Source organism: Myotis davidii, unplaced genomic scaffold (assembly GCF_000327345.1).
Source record: "Myotis davidii unplaced genomic scaffold, ASM32734v1 scaffold655, whole genome shotgun sequence".
NCBI classification, from domain to species: domain Eukaryota; kingdom Metazoa; phylum Chordata; class Mammalia; order Chiroptera; family Vespertilionidae; genus Myotis; species Myotis davidii.
In genome coordinates, this window is record NW_006287547.1 from 1,478,868 (window position 1) to 1,493,774 (window position 14,907).

Genomic DNA, 14,907 nt, shown 5'->3' on the forward strand with positions numbered 1-14,907 from the left:
TTCAGGGAACTAAACTGTAGAATGTAGCCATGGGCTAACAGGTGAACATTAGAATTCCCAGGGAAAATGATTTCTTCAAGGAATGTTTTGCAGAGAAAGAAGACCTGGACTCAGACTGCATCTAAGTATATATGTTTCCTACATTTTTCTGATAGGGAAAGTGAATAAAGGAGGAAGGGATATTGAACAAAGCAGAGAAATACAATGGTGGTAGGTGTTGGGTAGGTGTTCTTCTCCAAGGATCCTTTGAATATCTGCATATCTTGTGAGAAGAGCCACTGACTGCCTTTGCTCTGGACTGTTTTTGAAGGATGTTTATTTGTTTAGTGAACAAACATCCTGAAAGACAGAGCAAGTGTCTTCCTCTGGAACAAAGGGCAGGCATGCTTACTGACGAATATTCAAGATTTGGGTTCCCTACATTCAGGGTCCTTCTCCTATAATGCCCCCTACTGTATACACAGGTATTATCTAGCCCTCTTTCCATCTCCTTTTGGGAAGTGGGTGTTAAGGAGCCAACACAAAAGCTGATACTTTGACTACAGCTATTTGCTGTAAACCATCCTTTGTCAGTGATGAAGAGTCCCATGTCCTTTGCCACTGTCCATGAAACTGTGGCAACTGGTAAGTTTGAAAGTAGAGTAAAATCTCAGACTCTTCACAGTTCTTAATAAGAGGAAGAGTTTCATTTCAGGGTAGAGCTGTTCATTACCAAATGCTACTAAGAGGTCAAGGAAAATGAGTAAGAAACGGCCTTGGGCCCTAGCTGGTCAGGGCGCATGTGGGAGGTAACCAATAGATGTGTCTCACATGGATACTTCTCTCTCTGTATCTCCCCCTCCCTTCCATTCTCTAATGGAAAAATATCCTCAGGTGAGGATTAACAAAAACAAAACAAACAAAAACAATAAAAGAAAAGAAAAGGCCTTGGTTTAATGATACAGTACAGTGGTTCTCAAAGTTTTTGGACTCAAGATCCTTCACACTAAAATTATTGAGGAGCTTGTGGGTTACTCTATTGATATTTAATATGTTAGAATTAAAATGAGAAATAAATTAAGATACTTATTAATTCATTTAAAAATAACATAACATCCATATGCAAAAAAAAAAAAAGGAATGTCAAGCTGACCCTCACACCTAATACCAAATTAAGTTAAAATGGATTATACTTTTAAATGTGGAACTATGAAACTTTTGGAAGAAAACAGAAGAAATTCTTCATGACCTGATATTAGGCAAAGAGCTCATAGACATAACAGCAAAACCACAATCCATAGAAGAAAAAACTGACCAATGGACTTGATCAAATTTAAAACTTTTTCTTTGTGAAAGACACTAAAAAGAATGAAAACACAAGTCTACAAACTGGAAGAAGATACTTTCAAACCACATATCTGATGAAAGACTTGTATCCAGAAAGTACAAGAACTCTCAAAACTCAATGGTAAGGAAACAAACAACCTAATTTTAAAAATGGGCAAAAACTTAAACACACGCTTAACCAAAAAAGGGTATACATATGGTAAATTAACACCTGAAAGGATGTTCAACTTCGCTAGTCAGTAGGGAAATGAAAATTTAAAACATGCTGAGAAACTACTAAATACATATTAGAATGGCAATAATAAATTAATTAACAGCCATACACTAAGTGTTAGTGAAGATGAGAAACAACTGGAACTCTCATAAATTGCTGGTGGGAATGCAAAATGGTACAGCTACTCTGGAAAGCAGTTGGGCAGTTTTTACATAATTAAGTATTTACTTACCATATGACTCAGCGATCCCTCTCCTAGGTATTTACTGTGGAGAATGGAAAACGTATACTCACAGAAAATCCCGTACGTGAATGTTTATAACAGCTCTGTTTGTAATCTCCCAAACTGGAAACAACTCAGTGTTCTTCAATGGATGAATGTATAAACCAACTTTGTAACACATCCATACTATGGTATACTATTCAGCAATAAAAAGGAACAAGCTATTGATACGTGTAGCAACATGGATTGATCTCAAAGGTTGTTATGCTGAGTGAAAGAAGCAGTTTCAAAAGATTTCATAGTGTAGGATTCAATTTATATGACATTTTGGAAAACAGAAAACTATAGCAAAGTATAGCAAGAACAGATCAGTGCTTGCCATGTGTTAAAGCACATAGAACTGCACACCATAAAAGGGATATTTAATCAAAGAACATAGATGCATATATACCCATGGACACAGACAATAGTGTGGGGAAGGGCTGGGGTGGGGCATGGGCTGGGTGGAGGGGGGCAAAAGGAGAGAAAATGGGGGACATCTGTAATACTGTCAATAATACATTTTTAAAAAGAGATATTTTACTGCAAGTTAATTTTAAAAATAAAACTAAAATGGCAAAATAAACCCATTATGTAAATGTAAAACATTTTTATGAAATTTAACCACATTTTTGGAAATAAAAAAATTAGTAAAAACAGTGGTATTGTTTTACATTTTTGTCAATCTCTCTATTATCTAGAATAGAGACAGCTGGATTCTCATATCTTGTGGGTTATCTCTATTGATAGTTAATATGTTAGATCATTTTCTGGGTTGCCATAGCATATGTCATATAGTCTCTGGAAAACCCCAACTTGAAAGACTAAGAAAGAAAAAAGCAAATAATGTCTGAGTATTATTATGATCATTGTTTTGACTCCATGGACCACCTGAAATAGTCTCAGGGATTCCCCAGGGTCCCTGGACCACACTTTGGAACCACGGATCTAATACATCTCAGTCATTTTCATAGCATCTTGGCTTTTTTTTTTTTTTTTGCCATACCCCCATGTCCCCATGTTAACTTAATGGTTTTGTTCAGAATGGTCAATTTTTAAAAACATATCTATTTCAAGAGGAAACTTTCTATAGCTCCTGTAAATGAGAAACCAGTTTCATTTTCCTGTAAATGGAAAGTAGCCACACAAAAAAATAAGCAATGTGTAGCTTACATTTAAAAAAATAAATTTACCCATGAACCATCCAAACTCATTTCTGCATGGCATGCTTTGGAAAATGGAACGCAAAGGAGTGATGATAACGACAGCTGACATACCACTTCATTTACGTTAGCCCACTTAATCCTCACAATTATCATGAGAGGTGGATTATTATTATCCTTTTATAAACATTGGAAATATATGTGTGCATACTGATGTTCAATAATGTGAGATGGCTGAGTCGAGGTAAAATACTTGATTGTCCAGTGTTCCATAGTGAGTAAATTGCAGAGTTGGGGTTTGAACCCAGGCAGATAGGAAACCCGGATTCTTGTCCAAGTTCTAGCAGAACTTGCCACTAGGACAATGTCCCTGAACCTTACTGTCCTCATTAATAAAATGAGGGAAGTGGACTAAATCCGAGTATGCAAGTTCCAACGCTGGGTGCCTGCCCAAGGGATGAGGCAGGTAAGGGAAATGTGGATGGCACGTAAGACAATACCGAGTTGTGGGGACAGTGGTAATGAGAGATCTCGAATCTTGTCTAAAGGCAGGCAACTGCTACTCACATTCAGTGGTGTTTTGTTGGTGACGGTGGGCTTTTTGTTTTTGCTGTTTTTGACAGATATACTTTCATTTCATTTTGTTTTACAAGAGAAGCTGGAAGTCTGGATACTTTTGTATAATTTATCAGTGTTTAGAACCCGTGGAGAGGCCAGCCGTACACATGGGCTGGCTGATTTATGGCCTCTTGACTAGCTGATCTGCCCTGACTTAAAGGATTCCATGATTGAATAAGCTCTTTTTACACAGTGGTGGAAACAAAATCCAAATTACAGAAATAGGCAGTTTAAAACATTAATGAAAGGGAGTATGGATTTAGAAAGTGTCTCAACACAGCCTACATAAATATTGATTAGGAGCCAGGTTAATTGAAAAGCCAAGGTACACTAATAGAAGAACAAAGTATTTCTTTGTGTTCCTTTTGTGTTGTATTAGAGTAAATCAGCAATATTTATCCAATGCTAATTCTCAGTTTGCAGACAGCTAATGGAATTATGAGACGAGCTTATTGAAATTCTTTCCTTAGACATAGAGACTTGCCCAAGAATGGTGAGTATTAGGAACTTTAGTCAGCACTTGCTCAGAATAGTAAAATCGAGCATGTGATCTATGCCATTGTGTGTACAAAGCAATGTTTCCTGAGGCATTTTCTATATATATATATATTGGCTGTTTTGTTTTTTGGGTTGGTTTGTTGTTTCCCCTCCTCTGCTTATCAGATTTCCTTCTAAATCCTGGCATTCGACAATGTTGCAGGGCCAGTTTCTCTGTGAATCCAGTAAAAGATACTGGTGGTTTCACAATTAAGCCAAATTTGGGTTTATGGCTTATGCAGGTTTATGTGAATTCCTGCGTTTGTTTTTGTGTATTGTGTATGTACCCAGAAGGTCCTTTTCAGAGAGAAAAGGAGGGTGGGCAGAATCTCTGGTCTGAATCTGGAAAGATGGGTTTATTCATCAATGACATCATTAGGACTGTATTTTCTCTTGGTTAATAAACTATTTGTTTGGCGGGTATTGGAAGCCAGCCAGAGCTAGTCATGCCATTTCTTGGAAATGATCTGAAGCAACTGGTAATTGAAATGATAATCATTTGATCAGAGTGAGAGCTATTTGAAAATAACACTCATCTCCAAACTTGTCTCTTCTAGGGAACCATATTTGGTAAAATTGTTGTCAAATTCCATCTTGGCTAATGTTGAGACTTATATAGCATGATAATTATTTTCCAGTCTATTCTAAACGAGATTTCTGGTGTGCCCTGTCCAGAAGCTGTTCCCATATGTTTTGAAACAATAACCCAGGCTGAATTTTCAGTCTGACATTTAATAATAACCATGTAATAGCTATAAAATGCGTGACAACTACAGATCTTTTATTGCAAGAGGATAGTGTAGTGAATCAGAGTGGAATCATCCGTTGAAGTGGTGCTTTGTAATATGCCCCATTGTTTACGTAAAGCATTGAAATATTTTTTTTCTTTAGTAGAGGGTCAAAATAGTTTCCACTTTGTCTCCCATTTAGTGGAAGTTCATAGTTAATCGTGATAAGAGAAAAGATTCCATTACGAAAGTTTTACTTTTCATTTTTGATAGAGTATTTGTTATTTTGCTACTGCCTAACAAACTTTCTTCTGAGAAGTAGCTCAGCTTGAAACTGGAGGAGCAAAAGTGTAATTTTAGATCCCACCTTAAAATATTTTTAAAAACTAAACCCAGGGTTTTGTGGGTTTTTTTTTTAATTGTGTGAGACTTATCTTAATAAACCCTTTTTTGTTTGCTTTGGAGTAGCGTGTGCAATGCTGTGGTGTGTGTGTGTGTGTGTGTGTGTGTGTGTGTGTGTGTGTGAAGGAGGAAAGAGTCATGTTTAACAGCAAAATTAGTCAAAATCACTTGTGAATTCCTTTTGTTTAATAGCTTAGAGACATCTTCCTGTTGTTGTTTGTCAGAAATATTTCTCAGATTTTGTAAGCTTGGGGGTTTTCACAGCTAAGCTTTTTTTCAGAAATGTGAGCTAAAAGAAATGAAAGAAGTCAGTTCAAGTTGAAATGTCAAAGGTTTCAAATAATTTAACTTAAAACCCAGTGAGATGATCTTAAGCCTTTTCCAAAGAATCTTTGAGTAAGAGAGGCCCTCCTCTGCTCCATGTATGGACATCTATTAAATATCTCGCTGGATTAATTCTGAGTCAGAAAAGTTGGTTGTTTCCTGGAAGCAATTAGAGATGCTTAAAATTCAAATTTATGATCCATAGGAGAAACTTAAGTTTCAACTACTTTTCTTAGATTCAAAGGCTTTCTCCTCACTCGCCCTCTCGCCTCTTACCCCATATGTATTAAATGAAAAAAAATCAGTACATTTCTCAACTTACAAAGTTTTTAAGAAACATGAGTATGTGTAAGTTTCTTTCAGTGGGAAGCACATAACATTTATGAAGTATTTCTTTTGGGATTACATCACAGTTTTATTTAATTTTTAGGACAAAAGTTAAATTCAATATTTGTGTATAAGCCAAGGGAAAATGTACCATAAACATAGGAATTTTAGGGTGAGTCAGAGTTCCAAGAATCCCAGATTTACTTAGACTATTTATATAGAGACAGGCTAACCATTAGTCATCTAGTTCTCACTTTTTTACTTTTGCAATTAATTGCACTTAAAAATTAGCTTTCACCCAAGTGGTTAGATAGGCAGAGTGAGTTTTGGCAACTAGCATTAAAAAATGGCTGTTAGAATTACTGCCCAAGTTTTGTACTTTCTAATCATATAACAAATATATCTTATAAATTATTCCTCAACTGGACAACCAGCAGTGAAAAGCCTCTGAAATGAAGTGAGTTATTGAAGATTCTCTGTCACCAAAAAGCACATTGTCAGCTGGCGGAAGGTTAATCTGCTCAAATAGTTTTTCAGATGGGCTTTGTTGAAAATGTATCATTTACCCCAGAACCACAAATAATGGTTTTTGTTCTTTCCCCAACCACCTATTGTAGGATGAAGTCATTGCTGTTTCTGAAAAAGTGATTGTGAAGCTTGAAGACCTGGTCAAGTGGGTACATTCTGATTTCTCCAAGTGGAGATGTGGCCTCCGCGCCGGGTCCCTGAAAACAGAGGCCTTGGGAAGGAACGGACAGAAGGAAGCTCTGCTGAAGTACAGGCAGTCGACCCTCAACAGTGGGCTCAACTTCAAAGACGTTCTCAAGGAAAAGGCTGACCTTGGTAAATACTCTTCGTACTTCTAAATCCAATGTGTGGGTGTATACAGTAACCTTCTTTTTCGGTGGTAGATTTTTCTGGAAACCCTGATATACATTTGCTGATATATACACATATAAATACTGTATAAATAGCATATATAGATCTCCTGGTTATATATTTATTTATATATTTAATTTCTGATTATACATATAATCTCTTTAACTTTGAAGGGGCCTGAGAATATAGATGGACAACTACTAGTGCATTATCTGTTAGATCATAGGACCTTCTATGTGTGAACCCCTGAGCCAGGAACTGGCTGCTATAACACATGGCCTTAAGCAGCTTCCAGTTGGGGTCCAGGTATAAGACTTACCTAGCCACCTGAAACTGAATTAGTGAAGCGTTTGGATATTTGCTCTAGTAGAGAGCATGACATCAATGAACGCCATGTTGGAATGTCATGTTTTACATTGGGTGGAAAGCAAAATGAGGATGAGATGAGTTGCCTAATGGGGAGCAGGAGAGCAAGGTCAAAGCAGGGCTGATCAACATAGGTTTTCCTGAGCTTTGTAGCATTTAGTCATCACCCTCACCTACATTTTTTTTTTCTTTCCTTCCTTTCTCTCTTCCTCTGTGAGTTCAAAGGAGACGTGGGATTTGGTGTAGTTATTGTAATTAGTGTTTGAACCCTGGCTGTGCTGCCTACTTAACTGTGTGGCCTTGGGCAAATAATTTACCTCTAAGCCTCAGTTTCTCCGTCTGAAAAAATATTAGAACTTTATAGGATCACTCTGAGATGTAAGATACAAAGGGTCAAGCACAGAGATTGGTGTAGGAGGAGCTCCACAATGAATTCTGTTGCGCTTTTTTGTTTTGTTTTGTTTTGTTTTAACACTTTTCTCCTCAACTGACTTTTTGTACCCCTGGTGGGTTTTATTTTTTCTTTTGTTTTTATCTCCCTGTGGCATTCACTGACTTACTCTTCTAGCATTGCTCAAGACCCAAGTTGACCTCTGATTTAGAGTAGTTATTTCCTCTTTAGGCAAAGAGGAACTTTACATTTAACATCTTAAGGCATCTTTTTCTTTCATTCTAGCACAATGCTGATTTTCATAGCCCTATTTTATGCCTCAATATGACAACTTCCTGTTTTTTTTAACCTAGTATTTAACTATTTCAACAAACATAGACTATCTTAATTGGCGTAAAGAGACTGAATAAAACCAGTGACTATCTTTCATGTGATTCTGGTTTGTGATGAGCTGTACTGTGCTTTGGGAATAGCATTAATATTTTCTTGCAATTTGAGTTTAATGATCAACAGTTTCCTGGCACCTTTTGGTAGATGTCAGACAGTAATATTTTGGACATGGCAGCCTGATTGTCATGTGCACAGTTAGAGAAAATTATTAATCTAATGGTTTTCCTTTTAAAGTCCAAAGAACTATTTTTTAAAGAAACCTTCCCCTATGGTATAAACAGTTACACCCCTCAATTCTGTGAACACACAGACAAGTCTTCTGACATGTGACAGTGCTGAATAATACATCTGTTTTGTTACTTTCCTAATGTTTGATCTAAGTATTGCTATTGTCTTGTTTTCCTTACCATTAAAAGCTTTCTTTTGTTTGAAAAATTTTTTTCTTTAGTTAAGGAATATACTGTTACTAATAAAAAACTAAACAGGAAACCCACAGGGGACAAAAGGATGTGTAGATGGTTAAGCTTGATGTCACACATATAAACAAGAGTATTTATAGCAAGGTTATTTTGTGTTTTATTTTATTTTAGAGGATGGGCTTTATTTTTTAAATATATTTTTTTACTGTTGATAGTATTACAGATATCTCCCATTATTTTTTGAGGAGGATCTTTATTTTTTATTATTGTTTTTAAAATATATTTTTATTGTTTTGTGTTTTAGCATTGATCATTTATTAATGAACATGGAAAGAAATCAAATCTCTTAATTCCATCAAGAGATTTACAGGTTTTAATATTTTGAATTCTAAAAAAAAGTCCATATTCTACACTTTGAACAATTGATTTCAGAAATAATTGGTTTCAAGTGAATATTCAAAGTACTTAGTGGTTTTTAAATCTAGTTGTTCATTAGACACACCAGGGGAATTTTAAAAATAAGACTGATTGCTGAGTCTGCTTCCCCAGATCCTTCTTTCAGTAGAACTGAGGCAAGGCTATGGAGTATTTGCTGATAAAGGGCATTTTAGGGAATTCTAATGTTCTTTCTTTTTGCCAGAGTGGGGTGTCTTATTTGGGAAACAAGTCTACTCTTAGTGCTGAGGAAGAGAAAATAATCAACAGGAGATTTGAGTGGAGGCTCTTCTCTGCTGAGCAAGAAACATCATGTACTTTTTCTTTATTTAATGTAAAATACCCCTTTAAGGATAGAATTGGGGCCTTGAAATTCTACTCAGTTGGTATGAACTGTGGGGAATTTGAGACAAATAGCTTTTGTAATTGGAATGCACACTGTGTTGTAATAATGTGGAAAGAGAAACAAAAACTTTCCTTAATGTAATGAGTTTCCATTATCTGCTTGATCTAAGGTTTACAAGTCTACATTGTTAGGATTTATATTGGGGAGACAGGGGGTGTCAGTTGCTGTACGCATTCCTGTCCCAGCCACTTTCTCTCCAACCTCTTCCTCTCTCTGTCTGCAACATCAAAATATTTGTTGTCTGTACTTTTCTTTCTACACAGTGGTTTTCTTATCTCCCTTCTCTTGGCCACACTAAAACCACTTCCAATACCACATTGTTAATGGAAGTTCACACACTTATTGGGTTTTTCCTTCTGTAGAACCCTTCCAACTCCTCATTGTTTTTACCAAAGAAAGAAGATGAACTCTGAGATTACTTAAGACCCCCCTCTTTTTTTTTTCTCTGGTGGAAGTAAGCACAGAATGGGAAAGATCTCCCCTTTCTATGGATAAAGTAGAACTGCATTATGTTATTTTTCAGCTGAGTTATTTCATCATGTTAAAACATCAATAAAAACAAAATAATTAGGTTGACTCTTAAAGCAGGGATTTTACCATATAAAAGCTAATTAAAGAACTCTTCCTGCTTGGTGTTTAGGTAGAATAAATTCCCTTTAATCTCAGTTTGTGTCACTTCCTGTCTCTCTCTGAATAGTAAAAAAACACACACACACAAGAATGTTCTCATAAATGTGTGTCTGCCAACAAATTAATGCTCCACAAAGAGAAACTCTGCCCCACATGGCAGCTTCCAAAAACTGCTCTGATTCAAATCACAACTCTTTCATTTTTTTTTTTATCCCCTTCCCTTTCAAGGACAATATTTGCAGATGTCATATTTGCTTTTTAAAACTCTCTGGAGTTTTCATTTAAGATTCTAAATGACTGGTGACTAAAACTACAGATCTAGATAGTGGGAAAACTAATCATCTAACCCTTCTGAGATGTGTTAAAATACACCGTCCCCTTCCTCCTCTTTGTCCTTTTCAAAGAAAGAAAGTTCAATATGAAACCAATTCAAATTGTGACTTTACTCAATGAGATGTTTTACCTTCTTTCAGACGTTTCATACCGAAGTTTATAGAAAAAAAAAACCCCTCTGTTAAAATAGAAGGGTTAAGGAATGTATTATTCACAAGCATAACGAACACAGGAACCTGTTTTTCCAGAAGAATCGGGTTGATTAAATCATTCACTACACAAGCCTCTCGTTATTTATTTTTGTCTTTAGAATCACAGTGCTTAGCTTTTGTAATAAAGTGGACTTGATACCCATATTTGGTATGGCAGTTGGAACTAACCAAATGAATTATTTCGTTTTATAAAGTTTTTAGCATTTAAGGAATATAAACACTATCAGTTAAATGTAGCAAACTTGCTTCTTTTTTTTTTAATTCCTTGGGCAATAGTTTGTAAAAAAAAAAAATCAAATTATTTTATATAACACTGCTTCTTACAGAGTTCCTTTAAGTGAAGTATGAAAGCTGCAGTGTAAGCTTTATTGGCCTATAAATATGTCATTATAGTTGGACTACATTTATATGCTTTGGATTGTTGTTTAAGCCAAGAAAATATGTCTCTACAGGTTGACTTTTTATTGAAACCCTTTGAGGCATACAACAGAATGTATTTTAGGCCAAGGTTATTAAAACAACATTTTCATTTTTTTTGCAGCAGACTCATTGTCAATTATACTGCCACAAACTGTCTGTGGATGGGCAGTTATGAATGGCTTCATCTCCAAATGTGTCTTTAGAAAAAGAAAGAAAAGATAGAGGAGTCGAAGCTGAAATTGAGAAAAGAGACCAAAAGGTGTGGGTGTGGATATAGCTGAAGTTAATGATCGGAGTTCCCTCGATTCAATTTCTGTTTCTAAATTCCCATCAAATTGAGAAACAGTGGCTTCCCCTATCCCTTCTGTTGCTGAAACTTTTACTGGACTTTGGGGAATAGACAACATGGTAATGTTGGAAGAGCAATGGATGGGATGTCAGGAGAATCTTGGCTCTACCTGTAGATCTGTCACTCACTGGAGAAGTCATTGAATGTTTACACGTTCAGGTTCCTTGTGTGTAAAATGGAGAATAGTGTGTACCTGGCTTTGTTTTATTAAATTTTTGAGATCAACTGAGAAAAAATTAGTATATACGAGAGCATTTAATACTGAAGTCCAAGATGATATTATCATCATATTATTATTACATAGTACAGTGTTAGCTTATCAGTCCCTTTTGAATTTCCCTAGTGATTTAGGGCATGGTTTACTCTTATTACTATATGCCTCAATAGAAGGCTGTTATTAAAATTCTTCAGATCTTTACTTTTAGTTACATATGTATAATAATAAAAGCGTAATATGCTAAGTGGACCGAACGTCCTTCCGTACGAAGCTGGGGCTGCAAGGGAAACCTGGGTACCAGGTGTTGGAGGGAAGCCTGGGTCCCGGGTGCCAGAGGGAAGCCAGTGCTGGCAGCTGGGGGAAGGAAGGCCTACTCATGCATGAATTTCATGCATCGGACCTCTAGTATTTTATAATATATAAAAAATATACAAATGTGCTTTATATATTTCTTTATGTATAAATATACATGGTGTCCCAAAAAATGTGTACACACTGTAACAACTGATAGCTCAATTTTGAAAATAAAATGTATTTTTATAAGCATTGCCTTTATAATTATTCAAAGCGTGTGTGTACAATTTTGGGGACATCCTGTATATTTATATGTTAATTAAATAAGTTTTCTCCTCTAGAAAATTCTGTCAAAATAAGGGGATCATAAGTGGCCAGTAGTATAAGTTACTTCCCAGGCACTCATAGTTAGAAATTAACTATAATCTTTGCTTAGAAATTCTGGAGGCCTTGTATTCAAGTGGTTATTTAAGATTACTTTTGAGCTTGATCTATCAACTTGCTTCCTGGGATATGGCTATGGGAAGGATTCTCACTCTGTGTTGAAGACAACAGTATACATATGAAGCAGGCAGTTTTTCATAATAAGGATTTTCACCTAAGACAGCTAGTGAACTTGTTAGGCTTCTTACTGGGACAATACTTTCTTTCTTTCCTTCCTTCCTAGATGTAAATTTTGTATGTATATTGAACAGTCTTGTGCGGGTATCCTTTGCTGATACTTTAACTTCCACTGCTGGGCTAGCTATGCTCTTTTCCTTAAGATAGAAACCAGGGAGTTTTCTTCAAAGACAAAATTGTTGAATTCTTCTATTCATGACTTTTATGAGGAATCCCTACAGGAAGGGCCTCTTTCCTGAAACAGACTTGGCCTTTATAGTATCCTCGAGTTCAAAATAGAAATCAATTACATATGGGGCTTACCAGAAATTTGTAAAGATACTTTCCAAAGGATTTTCTCACAAGGTTCTCTGACAGGACTGTTGTGTGAACCATGCATGCTTTCAGGAATCTAATCATAGCATAATTAACACTGGAGAAGCATGCTGTTCAAGGGCCAGCCTGGCTCTTGCTTCAAGTGGTTGCTTCATGCCGTTGTGGAGTGATGGCCCAGAGGGCCTCTGACAGGAGCAAGCTCACACTTCCAGCGTCTGCATCCAAGACATGCAAAGCTTGGAACAACTTAGTGACAGGCTGTTTTTCAAGAACCTGGGAACACATAAGGGAGGTTATACCATTTCATTTCAAAGTCAAAATTTAGCTTGGACATCTAATCAAAGCGTTGAACATTGTCCTGCAATAATGGTAGAATGATGGTGTAAAAAAAAAATGTCTTTAAAAAATAACAACCACGTCTGTTGTCTGCACTGAGCCATCTTGGCTATCGCCGCTGGAGGGAAAGTCTTGGTAAAATCTAACAGTGTGTGAGCCATTTAACAGCTGGACATCAATATTGCTGTCTAGTTATTTACACGGCCATCACTCATGAAGGCCTCATTCGAAGTTGAGGCCCTTTCATTTGGAATTTCTATTGACTTCTGGGTCTTCTAGTGTTTTCTAGAGTGAGGAATGTTTTTTTTAGAACTCTAGATTGATCCATTCTTTCGATGATGGATAGTCAACTGAAAAGAAGTTTGTAGCATTTAAGAATTTCTTCTTACTTTTAGAATTGGAGATGTCAGGGCAGAAGTGGAAAAAAATGCCCTCGCTGGTTTGGCTTAGTGAATAGAATGTTGGCCTGCAGACTGAAGGGTCCCAGATTCGATTTTGGTCAAGGGCTTGATCCCCAGTAGGGGCATGCAGGAGGCAGCTGATCAATGATTCTCATCATTGACATTTCTATCTCTCTTTCCTTCCTCTCTGAAGTCAATACAAATATTTCTTTTTAAAAAAAAAAGTGAAATTGGAATTTTCAGTGCTATTTTGATTATCCAGGTTGCCAGTATTTATCTCTTGAATGCAATGTGTGAACAAGAGAAGAAACTCGTACTTTTTTAAAAATTTAAATATATTTTTATTGATTTCAGAGAGAGGAAGGGAGAAGGAGAGAGGGATAGAAACATCAATGATGAGAGAGAATCATTGATCAACATCAATGATGAGGGAGAATCATTGATTGGTTGCCTCCTGCGTGGCCCCTACTGGGGATCGAGCCCGCAACCCAGGCATGTGCCTTGACTGGAATCGACCCTGAGACCCTTCAGTCCACAGGCTGATGCTCTATCCACTGAGCCAAACCAGCTAGGGCAAAACTCGTGCTTTTTTAGAGCTTTTCATAGAATTGTCAGGCTGGACATTGGTAAAGTTGATGTTCCGTCCCCTTCACCCCCTTTCACTTTCCTTGTTATTTGACTAATTTTTAAATTCTTCCCCAGAATGTGGTTTCAGAATTCCTTACTACCCTGGTTATCCATCTCTGGACACACTTTGCCTGTTCTTTTAAACCAGTTTACCCATTTACATTGTACAAGCTCATCTTTGCTCAGAACCCTAGAGCTGGCTCCCAGTGAAGAGGCCATCCACCAGGCTTGGCAGCCTCCAGGTAGGACATGGCAAAACTCCTTCCAGCTTTTTGGGCTTTTTCTCCTCCTCAAAGAAAAAGGTTATTGAGCCACTACACCTTCTGAAGTTTAGTTACCTGTTTGTGTGTATGTGTTTTGTTTGTGTGGGTTTTTTTTTAAATAAACTTTTATTGATTTCAGAGAGGACGGGAGAGGGAGAAAGAGAGAGAGAGAGATGCATCAGTGATGAGAGGGAATCATTGATCGGCTGCCTCCTGCATGCCCCCCACGGGGGATGGAGCCCATAACCTAGACATGTGCCCTTGACTGGAATCAAACCTGGGACCCTTCAGTCTGCAGGCAGATGCTCTATCCACTGAGCCAAACTGGCTAGGGCTGTTTGTGTGTGTGTTTTGAACAGTAGTGTTAAATGAAGACTATTAATTAATGAATATCATTGTCAACTAATATGGCAGGAGCCACTGTGGCTCAATATCAGCGACGTGCCTTTTGACCTTCTGTAATTCCTGTAGTTGTATACTGGGTTTTCCCAAATTGGTTTTTGCAGCAATAAGTGTCCACAGTAGAACACCAACCTGGTGTCTAGCTTGTTTAAACTGCTCTGATCAAACATGATAAAAACCAACAAGTCTTCTCTAAATTATTAAATGTGTTAGTTTAATTTATTATCCTCATCCTAGAAATGAAGCTGTGTTTGCTTTTTTAAAATGTTTTTTTTTGCTGGTGTTTTGTCTTGGTCATAT

The 14,907-nt window shown here is 36.8% G+C and overlaps 1 protein-coding gene across 1 annotated transcript in view; it reads left to right on the forward strand.

Annotated features, from left to right (window-relative positions):
- Positions 1-14,907, forward strand: part of ARID5B (AT-rich interaction domain 5B) — a 178,292-nt gene that overhangs the window by 22,878 nt on the left and 140,507 nt on the right. The window contains exon 3 of the mRNA XM_006759374.2: positions 6,519-6,744. Coding sequence (XP_006759437.1) covers positions 6,519-6,744 — 226 coding nt within the window. The remainder of the gene's footprint in view (positions 1-6,518; positions 6,745-14,907) is intronic.